The sequence below is a fragment of the Leuciscus leuciscus genome, assembly GCF_965113295.1.
Source record: "Leuciscus leuciscus genome assembly, chromosome: 22".
Lineage (NCBI taxonomy): Eukaryota > Metazoa > Chordata > Actinopteri > Cypriniformes > Leuciscidae > Leuciscus > Leuciscus leuciscus.
In genome coordinates this window covers 25,996,619-26,014,476 of record NC_138746.1, presented here as the reverse complement: position 1 = coordinate 26,014,476, position 17,858 = coordinate 25,996,619, and the positions used below count along the sequence as shown (strand labels likewise).

Here is a 17,858-nt window from a genome sequence, read left to right as displayed (position 1 = left end):
GTTTTTCTTAACTTTACGTTAGTATAAATATTAACAAAAACGGCTAACATGGTCTTCTATGTGTTAACAAATACACTCTCAAATGTATGTTTGTCATCATGATGAATTTATTCAGCAAACAAAAGTGTCTGAAAATAAGGTTATAAAGTGAATAGTATTCGACTGGTCATGTGATTTCAAAATGATGACCCCTGCCCATGTAGAATTAAACAGCTTTTTCAAGGTTACTGATATGATTGGAGTCTTCATCCTAGGGCTGTGTAAGTCTGGTGGGCTTTGGTGGGCTTAAATTTATAATATATATATCTACTGATCTACTGTCTCTCTCTCTCTCTCTCTCTCTCTCTCTCTCTCTCTCTCTCTCTCTCTCTCTCTCTCTATATATATATATATATGTGTGTGTGTGTGTGTGTGTGTGTGTGTGTGTGTGTGTGTGTGTGTGTGTGTGTGTGTGTGTGTGTGTGTGTGTGTGTGTGTGTGTGTGTGTGTGTGTGTGTGTGTGTGTGTGTGTGTGTGTGAAAAATGTTACTATGTGGACCTGGATGAAGGAATGCACATTATTGAATAATGGTTTAGAATGTTTACATTTGTTTGTGCATTTGTGTGTGTTTTGCTGCAGGAAGCTGCAAAAATGAGGAGCGTGTGTTTCGTGAACGCATGCGTCCCAGGAAGAGGCAGGGAGCTGTCCGGAGGAGAGTGCATCAAGTCAACGGGCACAAGTTCATGGCCACCTACCTGAGACAGCCCACCTACTGCTCACACTGCCGCGACTTCATCTGGTGAGTCCCACAGCGACCGTCAGCTGATATTTACAGCCGTGTTGAGTGCTGTTTGTACAGCTGCGTCTGTTGGTAAACCTGCGTCTGAGTTTTGACATAACCAGTGTACACTGTCCCTCCTCACGAGTCCGTTCACGGGTGGTTTCCCCTCAGAGGGCTGCGTTTCCATGGTAACTTCAGGAAAAGCCCCGAGGCTCAGAGCGACAGTGCTACAATACGTGTGTATTGAGTGCGTCTGGCATCCTCCACACTGCACAAGAGCACCGCCGTGTCCCGCGGCCGCCTCTCTGGAGAACAGAAAGAATATGGCTGTTTTAAAGATAAGGTGCAGACATGATGTGTGCGACTGAAACTGAAGGGAAGAGCAGCGAATTACAACACACACCCTATGAAATATATATATATATATATATATATATATATGTAAACAGTTAAACAGTTCAACGTAGGAGGATATTTGTCCACATACTGTATTATTGCGAACACTTTGCAGTATGGTCTTATTTGTTAACATTATTAGTTAATGCATCAAAGTCCCCCTGTGGTTAAAATCAAGTTTTTAATGTTGTTTATATGTCTATGTGGTGTTTTTAATATACTTTAAGACAAACCATGTACAAATTCATAAGTCAACACCATTGCTGAGTATTTTCTCTTTAAAACTGCAGTGAACCAAAGACGGCCTCAAAAACGCGGTTTGAAATCGCTGGTGTTTCTGACGTCACAAACTACCTTGTAACCAATCACGTCAACATGCCGGCGAGCTTTAGCATATCATTAACAGTGAACTAGCAGGGGAGATGAGATGCCAGTATATTTTTTGTTGATATGAAAAATCAGGTAGATTTAGCAATATAGCAGGTGTATGATGTATATTACCATGTTACGATGAACTAAATGCCTTTCTCCACTGACGTTCTGAGCTGTTCAAAGCATTTCTGATTGTTAGAAGGTAGATTGAGATGGCGAACAGGAACATGGTTTGTGTAACATTAGCAACACATTATTAGCTGTTTGATAACACGGTAAAGCAAAAGGCTAATCATATTAATTACCGTTATGTGTCCGACGTTGTAAAGAGCGATACCTTTGCAGCGTTTCCCTCAGTAAGTTGGCCGATCTGTGAGCTGGCATGAGTGGAGGTGGGGCTAATTAGCATATTAATGGATCCGCGAAGGGTGTAGAGTTGCATTCAAGCTATTTTAAGGCATGACGAATTTTTTTTATTCACAGGAAAAAAACGTTTAAATATGTAATTTTGGTGATCGAATATGATTTTAAGGGATACAATTATTGACTACAGGGGGAATTTAAGTAAGGAATAATTGGCGACGGGCTGTTGAATTATTTGAAAACAATGCAGGTGGTAATGTGGCCACGACTCAAAGCAGATTTTCTAAAAATTCAACAACATTTATTTATTTATTTATGAACTGTTTCATGCATACTTAAATACATAAATGCAGTTGTGTTTAGTGTCACTGTTCAAGAAAAATAATAGCTGATCTCCTTCTCTTCACAGGGGTGTATTAGGAAAGCAAGGGTATCAGTGCCAAGGTAGGTAGATCCAATTCAGTTTTCTTAATATTTCCCCATATCAGTGTTTCTGTTCGGGTTCGGGTATATCGGGTTGCTTGTTCATCGAAAATATTAGCAACAAAATCTAAAGCAACAAAACACATCAACATTCCTATTAAAGGAATAACTCAACCAAAATGAAAATTCTGTCATTATTTACTTATCCACATATTTATTGTATTTTCAGTGGAACACAAAAGATACATTTTAAAAGAATGATGTGACAGCTCTTATACCACAACAGTTCAATATTAATACAGCCATCAAGATAACAACGCAAGATAAATATCATTGGAGAAGTCAGTTTGACTCAAGCACTTCATTCAAAATTCCCCTTTTGTGTTCCACAGAATAAAACAACAAAATACATGGTGAACAAATAATAGGATAATTTGTATTTTTAGGTGAATTATTCCTTTAAGCAGTGACTAGCTCACAATCTGAAATGAAGGAAACTTCTGGCATGGACAGGAACCTCCTAAAAATATCATATCTATACTTTAGCTGAAAACATTCTTATCTGTGAGTTCACAGTAATACATCAGAAAAGTGAAGTAAAGCTAATTTCGTCTACTCCTTGTCTCTGTCCCTCAGTGTGCACCTGTGTAGTTCATAAACGCTGCCATGAGCTGATCATCACTAAATGTGCAGGTCTGAAGAAACAGGAGGACACCACAGAAGAGGTGAGAGAAAAATCACACATGATGTCTCTTTAATATCTCTCATTTAAGATGTTTTCACCAATGAGAGTAAAATAGAAACTTTTGCAGGTTTCCTGCTTTTCAGATGTTTATCCTGTGAAAAAAAAAAAAAAACATAAATCGTTTCTTGAGTTTCATAAGAGGTCTCAACAATGTTTCAAACTGTGATTCAGATTTGCAAAGATGCAATGAAAAAAAAACATACATTTCTCATCGAATTTATCCTAGAGTTATGCTATCTACACTTTAATTTCAAAGTATACTCTAGCTCAGGGGTTCTTAACTCTGGCCCTCGAGGTCCACTTTCCTGCAGAGTTTACCTCAAACCTTGATCTCAAAATCCCTTGATGCCAAACCCCCTCATGGAAGAAGAAAACCGTTGTGTTTACAACTGTGACAATGAGCGCTGATGAGAATCAAAAGTATGTGAAGTATGTAAAGTTCATGGCATAGACTCTTTAAAATACATCCAAGAGTTTAACACATCGGTCTATAATTATAGGGACATCAACGTTACAGTTTCCCGCACCTAACCTGGAAAGAAACTAACTGTGATTGGTCCTTGGCCAATGAAAAGCGGGTACTTTTTGCCTACTCTTTTAAGAGTGCTGTGAATTCTGACATACTTCTTTTGTCACATACTGTTTTTCACTTACTATACAGTAGGGAATTATGTGATTTCGGATGCAACCAACAACATTTTAATACAACAACTTTATAAGCTTGTTCAGGTGAGTTTGATTATCATTGGAGAGAAACTCGTCAGGAAAGTGGACCTAGAGGTCATTTTTTTCCAGTTTAAGTCTATTATTAGTCTACTTAATTTTAGGAAATATCGATTATATCTCTTGACATAAAGAGCAACACCTGAGGAATAAAACTTCCCTTTGGAGTTAAATAATATAGTCTACCATGTTTTTACTGTTAGCAAATAACATCACTGTGTTGGCTTTATCAAATGGGTGTAACTATCCACAGCTATATATATTGGATGTAAGTAATAATAATAAAAAAAACAATGAGTTTTGCAGTTTTTCCTCTGTTCAAATGCTTGTGATCACTGCATAGGCATCTTTCTGATCCTCTATCACCCCCTGCAGGTGGGATCTCAGCGCTTCAGCGTCAATATGCCTCATAAGTTCCGGATTCACAACTACAAAGTCCTCACATTCTGTGACCACTGCGGTTCATTACTGTGGGGTCTGCTGCGGCAAGGGCTGCAGTGCAAAGGTGAGAGCGGCATTCTGGGAAATATAGATACAGGGTTCCCACAGTCATGGAAAAGCTGCCAATTTTTCAGGGATTTTTTTTTATTATTTTGTCATTTCATGGTATTTTCTGGACATTTCTATAGTGAATGCACATTTTTCCTTTTTTTTTCTCTGTTCTGTTATTAAATATATTAATTCAAGACTGGCTATATATATATACTGTACATACTCTAAAAAAATTATGATGAAATGGATGAAAGAGAGCACAACTTTTTCTTTTCTGTGACCTTTCTCTAGTAACCTTTTTAATATATAAGAGAAAAGGTTGTGTTCTCTTTCATTATGAAAACAGTACTTTGACCCATTGTTATTTAGTATCATTTTTATTTTATTTTATTTTTCAAGTTAAACTAGAAATAAAATAAGTTTAAGTTTTTGTTATATATTTTATTTTAAGCAATTGCAAGGTTTTAGTTTTAGTAAACGATAATAACCCTGTTATATCCCCAAATTTTCCAAGATTCAAACATGCATTGAAATACAGTCTACGTTCTCATGCCGTCTTCCTTCATTTCTCTGTCCTCAGTTTGTAAGATGAATGTGCACAAGCGTTGTGAAAGTAATGTAGCTCCTAACTGTGGGGTGGACGCCAGGGGCATCGCCAAGGTGCTGTCCGACCTCGGAGTCACTCCAGATAAACTCTCCGGCAGCGTCCAGAGGAGAAAAAAGGTAAGAGGCCGACAATCATCAGGAATTATCTGTTCGCACTAGAAAAGTGGGCATGCAGAACTGAAAGGTCAAAAGCCTCCTTCTCCTCCATGCAGCCGTAGATGATGGTAAATACACTGATTACTGATGACATAATGGTCTTTATAGCGAGCACTTGATCAGGCCTCCTGAAACATAATGATAATTGGATGATGAAGATGATTCTTGTTTTCCTCACAGATCTCTCAGGGTCCAGATCCACAACCCTTACCCATATCCCCACTGTTAGAAGAGGACCGATCCAAATCTGCACCTACATCACCATGTGACCAGGGTAAACGAATACAGCTAAATATAAAGCTCTGCAGATGCTTCTTGGGTTAAATACATTATTTTGTTATAGTCAGTACAACAGATTACCACAGAAAACAAGTTTAACTTGTCCTTAAGTTTGTAATTCACTTAAAATGGAAGTCTATGGGGCCATTGTACCAATATCTGAAGCTTGTATTTTGCCATGTTTTCATGGCTTTGTATGACAAACAAACTGAAATTGTCAGCAATGAAATCAAATGGCTAATAGTCTAAAAGGGCTGTATTTAATTTAAAAGCTACAACTTCTATGATACAGTACGCTTATAGTGGTTTATTGTCATTTTGAAGCTTGACAGCGTTTGATAAATATGCGTTTGATTGCCAGTGCTTCATGTAATTTATACCTGATATCCATCACATGACTATATAACTATATGCACAGGCAAATATGCTGATTTGGGGCTCTTTTTTTTTTATTTATTTTTTTATCAATGTTGAAAACAGTTGTGCTGAATTTTTGCGTGATAAATTTCTTTCTGGATTCTTTTATGAAAAGAAAGTGTAAAAGAACAGAATTATTTGAAACAGAAATCTTTCTAACATTATAAATGTTGATCAATTCAAAAGTGCTGAAGAAAACTATTAATTTCTTTCAAAATAAAATAAAATAAATCTGTATTTTACCCTTAGACTTCTATTGTACGTGCATTACAATTAACATGTATTTTGTTTGTGAGTATATGGGACTCGACATGGGGTCAGATAGCATGTGATGTGATTTGGCTCTTTGTTTTGTGATCTGCAGATATAAAGGACCTGGAGAACATCAGGAAGGCACTTTCGTTTGACCACCGAGGTGAAGAGCTAAAGCCAGCCTCGCCCTCCTCTCTGACCGAGGGAGAGTCAGAGGAGACGGGGGAGGCGAGAGAGAACGGAGAGGTGAAGACCGTCCAGACCAAAAGGATGATGCTGGAAGACTTCTCCTTCATCAAAGTGCTCGGGAAAGGCAGCTTTGGCAAGGTGTGTGGATTATGTCTGGTAGTTTTGTCTGGCGTGTAATAAGGGCCCAGCAATGTGAGCGCAGTGTTGTCTTTGTGTACAGGTGATGCTGGCTGAGTTAAGAGGCACTGATGAGGTTTTTGCAGTGAAAGTGTTGAAGAAAGACGTCATCCTGCAGGACGATGATGTGGACTGCACTATGACTGAGAAACGCATCCTAGCCCTGGCCAGAAAACACCCGTATCTTACCCAACTCTACTGCTGCTTTCAGACCAAGGTGAGAGCCAGGAGTGTTTCTGCTCTACACTCAGTTTAGCCTCATTGCAAACTTTAAAATAATGAGCAAAATGGACAGTCAAGCACTAAATACCAAAACATTCTTATTCAGCAGACTGCCACTAGATGGAGCTGTAATATTACATTCTGTCCGGTAGTCAGAAAGATTTTACAGTGGTTTAGCTCTTTATCTGAAGAGGGCATGGTTGTGGCTTGGGGAATAATTACAAAAAACGGGTCAGTTCATCAAGAACGTGGGCATATTTTAGAAAAGGCTTACATTTTTTTAATTTGTGTATTCAGGTTCCCAGCTGAAACTTAAAAGGCTTTTAATTCAAATGAAAACCAGCCATGAAACAGCAATAAGCGTTTATACACTGAAATGAGAAATATACTTTAAATCAAAAGTGAAGTGCTTAAATTATCTGCTATAATTGTAAATGTAAATGTAAATAAAATCTGAATAAATTAATACATATTTATTGACAAACTTCCATTTCTTCTTGTTATTAGATGTACTATAAAATTATTAACTGTAAAAAAAAAAAAAAACTTTTTTCTTAAATTACTTGTATTAAATAAACTAAAAAGAGCAAATGCAAAAAAAATAAGATCAAAATAAAATATTTTATATAAAAATATAAATACTAAAGCACAAAACTTAAAAGCTATAATATTAATAATATGACCATGATTAAATTAAAATCTGTGCATAGTGTGAATATAGTAGAAACATGTTTGTCTTATTAAAAGTTGGACTCTGTTTCCTAAGATTTTCATTTATACACTTTTACAAGTGTTGGAAATATCACACAATTTTAAAATTAATAAACTGATAATAAATCCAGTTATGATCAGCTCTGAAATATTTATTTGTGTAGTTATTGCCCTTTGTGAATGGTTTATTACTGTTTGAAATAACTGACAGTAAACTAAAAAGAACATCAAATATACAAAATAAGATCAAAATAAAATCTTTTATATAATCAGTAAAAAATGGCAAACGACAATTTTTTTTATTTTTTTATTAAATCAGCCTATTTAAATATAAAAATATAGACAAAAGTAATATAGCCTGGAAAAGTCTGGAAAAGTCGTTGTAGTTTCTATACTGACCATACAATTATCCAGTTATGATCAGTTCTGTAATATTTCTTTGTGTAGTTATTGAACTTTTGTGAATCTGTTCTCTATGCAATGATGTTTACAAATCCTAATCCAGAATCCAGTCATGGCAATTAAAAACGCGAGGAAACTTTTTTTTCTTGTAAAGCCTTTCAGTTTCAGTCAATTAAACATTATAGGTGGTAAAGGGATTATTTATTATCATGACTCGTCATAATGCTGAATATCAAATACAGTTGTGTTCTTACCCATTCCACAAACAGCCCTGCAGCTGATCACATACAAATACAGAACACACACACACACACACACACACACACACACACACACACACACACACACACACGCACACACACACACACACACACACACGCACACACACACACACGTTCGGGTACGGAACAGGTTGATCTGTTCGCCTGCACGAGTGTTCCTGACACAGAAGGGCAGGCACCTGTTGGAAGGGAACATTTCTTTTATAGTCTATAATAAGCTCACATCAGATAAACCCTCCACATTAGTTCACCATTCTAATTCTCGTTTAGTCTCTCTCGGTCTGCTGGTGTGATAATAGTTTTAGATAGAGCCGACTGTTTAAGAACAGCGGCCGTGGCCAGTCCTAACCGCACATGAACATGTTTATTTTCCTCCACTCCAGAAAACCTGGAGTCAGCCATCATGACGGCATCCTCCAGTCCTCTAATTTATTTACTTCTGCAGTTTCCCCAAACAAGCAAAAAGAACATTGTGTCCTTACTGTGAACACGAGTGGGAGGAGGTAAAGGGAAGGGGAGGGGAACGAGCGCTGGCGAGAAGGAAAAGGGCGAGTGTAGGATGAAAGAATGGTGGAGAACAAGATGACCTCTTCAAACTGAAAACGTATAGTATTAATAGACCATAACAGGGATGAGTTTTAACTGTGACATTAAAGTGACATTAAAGAATAGTCGCCGTAATTTAATCACTCTCACTGTATTTTTAGTGTGAGTAGAGCAATGACAGGGAAATGGGATCGGGAAATGTCATGTGCTGGATTCAAATTTGCAGTGGTTCACAGTCCTGGTCCTGGGGACCCGCTGCGCTGCATATTTTGGATGTCTTCCTTATTTAACACGCAACTCATTAGGAAGACCTCCATGAGTTCATAAGGGCCGTTACACGGCACCGCTTTCAACTAAAAATGGAATACTTTTTATGCGTTTTGTTCATTTACACGACAACAGCGTTTTGGGTGCCTGAAAACGTGCACGTTTTTGAAAATGATACCGTTACCGTCTCCGTGTAAACTACAAAAACTCGAATATGTGAAAACGATGACGTCATGCGTACGCGTATTATGTGTTCAGTCTATAGGCCCGCAGTTTTTCTTTACAAAGTGACATCGCCATCTACTGGCCTGGCAGCATAAAACAGCGTTTTCAATAGTTAATCGTTAATGATGATTTCCAATGAACAAAAGATTTATTAAAGGGATAGTTCACTCTAAAATAAAAATTCTGTCATTAATTACTCAACCTCATGTCGTTCCAAACCTGTAAGACTTTCGTTCATCTTCGGAACACAAATGAAGATCTTTTTGATGAAATATGCTTTCAATGATGAGCTTTCTGTCCCTCCATTGACCGCTACACAACTACCACTTTGACGCTTTAAAAAGTTCATAAAGAAATCGTAAAACTAATCCATATGAATTGAGTGGTAGGTCCAAATTTTCAGAAGAAACTCAATTGCTTTACATGATGAACAGATTGAATACGCATTTATCAACTAACACATCTGTTGTGGTAAACGGAAGCTCAAGCATGTTCGCTTGACGTGCAGGAACCAATGAGGTTTATTCTCATGTTACGCAGCACATGAGCTTCAGCAAGAACCAATGAGGCTCATTCTTGTGTTTCGCAGAGCGTTTGAGCTTACACAAGATCCAATGAGGTTCATTCTCGTGTTTAACGCTGCACGTTTGAGCTTCAGCAAGTATTCATATTCATGTGTTATGCAGCATGTTTCCTGTAGCTCAAACAGTAGCGCATTGGCGCTTGCAACGCTATAGTCATGGGTTTGATTCCAAGGGAAAGCAATAACTGATAAGAATGTAAATGTGTACCTTGCAATGTAAGTCGATTTGGATAAAAGCATAAATGTAAATGTTTGAGCTTCAGCAAGAACCAATGAGGTTCATTCTCATGTGTCACGCAGGATGTTTGAGCTTCAGCAAGAAGGTTTGTTCTCACCCGTCAAGCAGGTTCGGTTGAGCTTCTGTTTATGTTCGCTGATCAGTGTTTAAATTAAATCTGTTCTTCTTATAAAGCGATCAAGTCTCTTAAAGAAAATTTGGATCAGAGCGTTCAAATCATATAGATTACTTTTATGATCTCTTTATGAACTTTTTGAAACGTCAAAATGGTAGTTGTGTAGCTGTCAATGGAGGGACAGAAATCTTGAGGTTCATATTTAGTTTTTTTTTTATTATTATTCTTTGTTAATTAGTTCAGTTCGCCTCTGTTCTTTCCAGTTACCTGTTAAGTTGGTTGTTCTGTTCTTGATCTTGTTCCTGAGATTCTTTTTTTGTGAAGATTTGAGTTGATTTCTAAATAAAGACTGCTGCACTTAGATCCTGTTTCATCTCTGCTGACCAACGCTGACCGTCAGCTCTCTAATCGTTCTCGTGGTACTTTGATGTCATACGCAGATCGGTACACATGCACTTCCATTCAAATGTTTGGGGTCAGTAAGATTTTTTTACTGAAGAAATCAATACTTTTCTTCAGCAAGGAAGCATTAAATTGATCAAAAGTTACAGTTTAGACATAATGTGACAAAAGTTTTCTATTTCAAAAAAAATTATGTTCTTTTGAAATGTCTATTCATCTAAGTATCCTGCAATAAATTATCACAAAAACATTAAGCAGCACAACTGTTTTCAACATTTATAATAAGTGTTTCTTGAGCACCAGATCAGCATATTAGAATGATTTCTGAAGGATCATGTGACACTCAAAACTGGAGTAATGATGCTGAAAATTCAGCTTTGATCACAGGAATAAATTACATTTTACAATAAGTTCAAATAGAAAACAGTTTACAAAATTATTTTGCAAAATTAAGTCTCAGTCAAATATAGCATGAGTAATAGTAATAATAATAAAAACGTTGTGTTTTTGGTGCGAACCATACAGGAAATGTAGTGTTTTAACCATGCTTAGAAAATGTAATTATTGGCAGATGTATCTGTAATATTTTGAACAGAAGTTTGTTTTGGAGGGATTTGTTCTTGTGTTTATTTTGTAGCAGAAGAAGTTGATTGCCATAAGCCTTACATAATGTGGTTCTGATGCTTATCAGACCTGATTTGTATTCCATATGCTGTTTGTTTTCTTTTCCACACACACTCCCACACACACACACACACACACACACACACACACACACACACACACACACACACACACACACACACACACACACACACACACACACACACACACACACACACACACACACACACACTCATTGACCAATATTCTGTTACACTTTTTTGCTTATTACATATAATGACTAATGCAGCACATCTGACATCTATGTTAAAAAAATATGAAGAAAATTCTACTAAGAAACAAAATGTGAGTTTTTGGTCTGAAGTTTACTTTTATAGGCCTAATGATTGCAGATTAAGTAAAGATTTGACATTTATTCACAGATGTCTTTTTGGACAAAGATTACACACTTGTGTTCTCCAGCATTTTGCATTTAATCAGATCTTAAACTGAATGCAGGTGTGTGTTCCCTTCTTTTTTTTCTTTCTTTTTTTCCCTTGTTTTCTCTCATCAGCTCTTTGTTGCCTCACACGCAGCATGGCAGGCTGACCTCTTGTTGACATGTTCAGTTTCTCGCTCCATTTCGTGTTCCTTCAATGCCTAATTTGCCATCAGGCACTGCTGAGGACGCCTTTGCCCTGACTTGCTTTGCCCCTCAGCAAAGAGCCGAAGTCCTGCGTTAATCTCCACTTATGAAACCCCTCTGATAGACTTTCTCCATAGATTACCCATCACTTCCAATGCACAATAGAATTATTTGATATTTATATTGAACGAAGGAAGAGACTGCAATAAAATGGAGCTAGTAAGGCAAGGCAAGTTTATTTTTATAGCATATTTCATTCTCAGTGATTTACATTGGCATTATACACTAGGGTTCAAAAGTTTAGGCTGGGTAAGATTTTTTAAAAGACATTTTTGAAAGATGTCTCTTATGCCCATCAATGCTGAATTTATTTGATCGAAGATACAATGAACACAGTAATATTATGGAATATTATTAGCTACAATTTAAAAAAAACAGTTTTATATTATTTCTTACTGTGATGGCAAAGTTGAATTTGATTCTAATATGCTGATTTGATGCTCAAGAAACATTCCTTATTATCAATGTTAGCAATAGTTATTTTTTGTGGAAACTGATAAAAAAAAAAAAACTGGATTCTTTGATGAATAGAAGGTTCAAATGAACAGCATTTATTTGAAATAGAATCAATTAATATAAGCTCATTAGACTGCATGCATTTATAAAATAATTGGAAAATGCTTTTTAAAAGTTTTATATGGAGTCAACTTAAAATAATATAAAAAGAAGAAAAGAATAAATGGACAAATTAAAGAAATGAATGTTACATAATGTAGTAGTGGATTAAAATTCTAAAGAAAAGGACACACATTGAAATTAAATCAAATTAAATAACACAATTAAAGTTTGTAAGAAAGGCATGTACAATAACTAATAAAGATACATTTTAAGTGTTCAAGAGATGCTAAAACTACCAACATTACTGTTCCAACTATGAACCTAGTCTATTAGACTACTTATACGCTGTTTTTTTTTTAGAGTTATAGAAGTTTGCGGCTTTCCCCCTTCAAAACACATTATGTATGAATGTTTATGAAATATTAAAGGTTCTCAACACCAAGGTCATGGCTTTAATTCCCAGAGAACACACATACCAAAAATGCATGAATGCAAGCCTCTTTTTTTGGGGATAAAATTGACAGCCGAGTGTATAAATGTTAATATTGATATTTCAGAGGAATGCCTTGACATGAGCAGAAAGGTTGTTCCTAAATGTGCACTCTTATGAGCCAGAGTTTTATCATGATTTTCAGACCACAATCAGCCTCAGGATCACAGTACAGCTCTTATCCCAGTAATTACAGCTAAGCAATGTAAATAACATTATACAACCAGCTATGGAAACTTATAGAGCTGAAAAACTTCAGGCAGTGAGAGAGGAATTCTATGATTGTTTATAAATCAATTTGTTTTTCCCCTTTGTTTTTGGAGGATGTTCTCAAAAGTTTTAGAAAAAGATCACTTCCAATTTGGTCAGTTCATACTCCCCCACTTAAGTTCTCAACCAAGGTCGTGGAATGAAATGTCTTGCTCTCTTTGGCTCATCTCTGCTCTTGGACAGCAGGTTGGAGCGCTCCCAGATGTCTTGGCCTGGCTCCCTCACATTTATGTTCTGTAGTCGCTCCATTAATCGCAGTCAGATTGCGGCTGCTCACTTTGTGACATCTGTGTAGGCAGCCGTACATGTCTCTCCTTCAACTGAAGAAGACAGAATACACACAGTCCGCACATATCACAGATGCATGTTTTCTTTTAAAAGTCCTTAATTCAGGATTTAAAAGTGAGAAGTTAACTCTGTTAACGGATCGAATCCAGCATGTGTTTGCTTTTCTGCACCCTTAACGAAATACTCATGAGTGACATATGGATTTTGTACATTTGTTTATTTTATCTGTCTTTTTCTTTCTCATAGAAGGAGGAATTTATTCCTGACAAATAGAATTTGATGTGCTAATACAGCTTGTTCTCACAAGCAAAAAAACAAAGATTCTTTTTATTATTTAACTGAATTCTTACAAGATGGCTTATATCATGTGGATTGAGATCATTCTTTGTTACATTGTCATTAGGGGCTTTACAGACTGAAGAAAGAAGAGAGGTAGTTTGCAGTCAATGTGATTGTATGTGACGGCAAATTGTTTGCTTTGCCGTTGCAGTTAGGTGTTACTTTACCCCCCCCCCCCCCCCCCCCCCCCCCCCAAAAAAAAGAAAGAAAGAAAAAAAAGAAAAGAACATGTTTTAACAACGAGAACCATCTTTAATAATAAATACTCAGGAATGCTCAAGAGAATACAATAAATTTATCACAACAAGTGTCATTAATGTAAAATACTAAATCAACTATTTGAATAATTGAATAACCGATGGCAGACAAAGCGGAATCCTCACCCCCACCCAAAAAAAAAAAAAATTACATAATTTGTGATATTTTTTCCAATTAATATAAAAGTAGTTATATATTTATTACATTTTTTTTTGCTAATCTGGAGTCCCATAGCCAGTGGGGGAACATTGATCCTGTCAGAAACAAAGCAGGGCACCATAACAGGAAAAAGACATTTCCCCAAGCATGTATGTCAAGAACAGGGAGCATTTTACCTCCTATACTGTGGATTTAAGTTTGTAATGTCTATGTGCAACTACTTACATATTCATTATTTACATTGTGTAATGTCTCCAGACAGTTGGAAGATGGATGGCTGAAGTTCTGGTGAATTCTTTTGTTTGTTCTTATAATAAAAAAAATAAAAAAAACATGCCTAGCTCATCTTTAGCAAGATTTACTGTACACTAAGAGTATAAATATCCTGTTGTTGTCATATTTGTGTAGTATCAGGTTTCATCCATGTAAGGAAACCAGAAAACCTGTATAGCATTGGCTTACACGCTAAGCCCTGTTTACCCAGCGTCTGTGTTTTTGCAGCACTTTCTGCTACACTGAGCTTAATAAACTTTTCTCTGTAGAAACATTCCTCACAAAAATGTGTTTTCAAACACAGTGTTTTATAGGAAACATAGTGGCATGCTCGAACCTGAAAAAGAATCCGAATGGGCCATTTAAGAACATTATGATGGACAGAGGGAGAGAGAGCAACACGGTTTCGGCATATATGCTGTGTTAAGAGGCTTATATGTGTGTTGTTCTGGGAGAGAAATTCCTACTGTAATGACAAGCATCATCAAGTGAAGAGCGACAGCTTCTTGGCCAGAGGAGTGTGTTAAAAGTCGCTGGTAGCAATGTGTGTTGATACTTCACACGAGTTCACTGGGTCTGTTGTACAGTAGAATGCCAAATGTGTGTGTTATATTTCTGGCAATCGCTGCAATATTTATTGAGACTTCTGAAATGCCTCGTTTGCCATTATTTCTGTTACGTAGCTATGTCACCATGGAAATGAGGCTTCATTTCGTTACAACATCACATCTGAAATGTTAGAGACCTAAAAGTTGTGCTTGCGAATGTGATTAGGATCGATCAGCTGTCTATATCAGACTCGGGCTCAAACTGATACTCGAAAACTGATGCCATAGTTAGCTTCGTTATAGTATTTACAGCGCCTCGGGCGCCGGTTATGTTAAATGCGTTATATTTCCCCACACACACTCTAAGCGGCCAGCTAACCAATCAGAGCAGACTGCTCTTTTCAGAAGGCAGGTTTTAAAGAAACAGAGCATTCCGACAGAGTGTGAAAACAGGTGCTGCAAAAATAAATTGTTTTTTGAACATTAAATCATGTAAACCTATTCTAGTATACCTGAAATAATGCATTGCATTACATAACTTACTGATAGAATACATTGTAAACCACCAGTTTTTGGAGTTATTTTATTCATAAAAAAACAATAAAAAAAACACCTTAATATTACCTACACATTCAACAACATTCACATTTGAGACTTAAATTTACAGAGACACTAAAGTTCAAACGTTTCGTTATAGTCATTTTCTTGACTGAAATGAACACTTCTATTCAGTAAAAATGCATTAAATTGAACAAAAGTGACAGTACGGCATTTATATAACAAAAATTATATATTTCAAATACATTTTTTACATTTTTTTCTATTTCTGGGACATTTTTGCGGTTTTATCCCTGTCAATTCTGATCCTGATTACTATTGATGTAAAGGGCTGGAGAGAGGACTGTATGTTCTAAACCTTTGCTGTATATATACAGTACTGTGCAAAAGTCTTAGGCATGTTAATACCCCCCTGTTTTGATATACTGAGACAGACTAAATCCAGAAGAACTGCGGGAACGTCTCCGAGATGCTTGAAGAAACCTTCCTGCAAAGCTACCTGAAAAACTATGTGCAAGTGTACCTGGACAAAAGCCGTTTTAAACGCAAATAAGGGTCGTTACACCATATATTGATTTGAATTAGTTAATAGAAGTTAAATCATAAATAAATTCAATTTGTGATTTTATTTTTGAAAGCATTCTCACTTTACAGCATTTTAACACAAGTGCCAGTACTTTTCACAGTACTGTAGCTTTGCAGGAAGGTTTCTTCAAGCATCTTGGAGACGTTCCCGCAGATCTCCTGTATTTAGTTTGTCTCCGTTTTTTTCAGGATATTAACATGCCTAAGACTTTTGCACAGTACTGTGTATATATATATATATATATATATATGAATATGTGTAGCATCCTAGGCTGCCTCCGAAAGTTAGCTGACTTGTTGCCTTGCTGCCCTATTTGGCAATGACTTTGCAGGCAGCGTTTGCACACAAAGATACCTCACAAAACTGATTTCGGGGAGACTTCTAAGGCAGCATAACAGTTAAATGAACTACAAGAAAATAAACTTGTTTACCAAATAAACTTTGGTAATAACTACGTGAAAATGTAATTACTACTGTACTAATTTCTCATTAGAAATGACATCAAATGTGTAAAAAACTTTTACACACAAAATTACCACCAATGGCAACTTTTAGATGACATATTTATGTTTTTAGCTCAGCTGTCACAGAATGGAAAGCAAAGGATAGTGAGATGTCATAGGCAGCGAAGGACATATCTATGCTGCCTTCAATAAATTGATGTGCAAATTCACAATTCTCTATTCCAATTTTAATACCACAGCTAAAACTACTAGCCTAACTAATATTAATGTAAAACATTAAAGACAAGTAACAGTAGTTTCCACGTAGAGACATGTTTGTTAGGATATTCACCCAGATGGCCATTTTTGTACAACATTTTTTGTGAATTTGTACAATCACACGCAAAAAGTCGTGACAGAGAGCTCAATTCAGTATTTGCTTGCTGCCTGAGACACTGCTTTCTGTGCATGTGCACACACAAAACTTTCCATACAGTGTGCGAGTGACGAAAGTTCCCTCTTGCGTCTTTTTGCGCTTGAATATTTAAATTGGCTAGGCTTTCCTAACGATCCGCTAGCTGCCCGCTCCATAAGCAGGCCGTCAAAAAACCACATCTCTGTAAGCAGCCTAGGCTCTGAGATCTGCACACAAAAACAATTGGTTTCACCAACCACTCAAAACCAAAATAAATAGTGTTCCAACCAATCACCGACAGGGGGTGGGTGTTGTGAGGTTTAATTTTCACAACACCCACCCCCTGTCTGTGATTGAGGGCAGGCAGCTAGCGGATCGTTAGGAAAGATTAGATGAATGTGATCATTTGTGTTTGGGCCTTTTTTGGGCCTGAAATCGCTGATACAACCTTTAAGCTTTCGTGACGATGCAGCCTGACAACTGTCCCAAGCATTGTTCACATTTGCTTACGTTCATGTTTCCACAACATTGCATTGTTAGAATGTTAGTATGTTAGAATGTTAGTTAGAATGTTAGTATGTTAGAATGTTAGTTAGAATGTTACTGGCCAACTGCCGATTGACACGGTTTCATTTACTAGCCAACGCCGATCTTTACTCGCTTTTGGCTCTTGCCGAGTGTTAATTTTAGGCCCTGTGTGTAGTGAATGAATTAAATAATTTGGGGGATTTAGCATTTTGTTACATTCAAACAAAACAATCATTTAAACAAATCAATTAAATGTATTTTTTAATTGATATGAACTCTTTGTAGGCGATTTGGCATTGATGTTAATTTTTCAAAGAAAAATTTTCACTCACATTGTTAAGCTGAAAAATGCTAGGTGTGTTCAACTTGAAGCTGCGATGCACAGACCTATCAGTATATTATATCAAAGTACCGCAAGAGCGATTCGAAAGCATACAGAGCCGACTGCTCTCTAATTGCTCACGCGGTACTTTGATGTCATACACCAATCGGT

The 17,858-nt window shown here is 36.7% G+C and overlaps 1 protein-coding gene and 2 long non-coding RNA genes across 4 annotated transcripts in view; 2 read left to right on the top strand and 1 right to left on the bottom strand.

Moving 5' to 3' along the window:
• Positions 1-17,858, bottom strand: part of LOC309487047 — a 188,968-nt gene that overhangs the window by 37,579 nt on the left and 133,531 nt on the right. The window lies entirely within an intron of this gene.
• The window catches only part of prkceb (protein kinase C, epsilon b), a 100,613-nt gene that overhangs the window by 56,952 nt on the left and 25,803 nt on the right, over positions 1-17,858 (top strand). Inside the window, exons 3-10 of one of the 2 annotated variants that reach the window (XM_082154468.1) lie at positions 620-779; positions 2,302-2,336; positions 2,952-3,040; positions 4,159-4,288; positions 4,856-4,998; positions 5,218-5,311; positions 6,098-6,312; positions 6,395-6,568. In XM_082154468.1, coding sequence (XP_082010594.1) covers positions 620-779; positions 2,302-2,336; positions 2,952-3,040; positions 4,159-4,288; positions 4,856-4,998; positions 5,218-5,311; positions 6,098-6,312; positions 6,395-6,568 — 1,040 coding nt within the window. Of the gene's footprint in view, positions 1-616; positions 780-2,301; positions 2,337-2,951; positions 3,041-4,158; positions 4,289-4,855; positions 4,999-5,217; positions 5,312-6,097; positions 6,313-6,394; positions 6,569-17,858 lie in introns of both variants that reach the window. The other variant, XM_082154467.1, reaches the window with a different exon arrangement.
• On the top strand, positions 9,736-11,202 carry LOC309487052. Its single transcript, XR_014201738.1, has 2 exons — positions 9,736-9,865; positions 9,912-11,202. It is a non-coding gene; the product is annotated as an uncharacterized lncRNA (long non-coding RNA).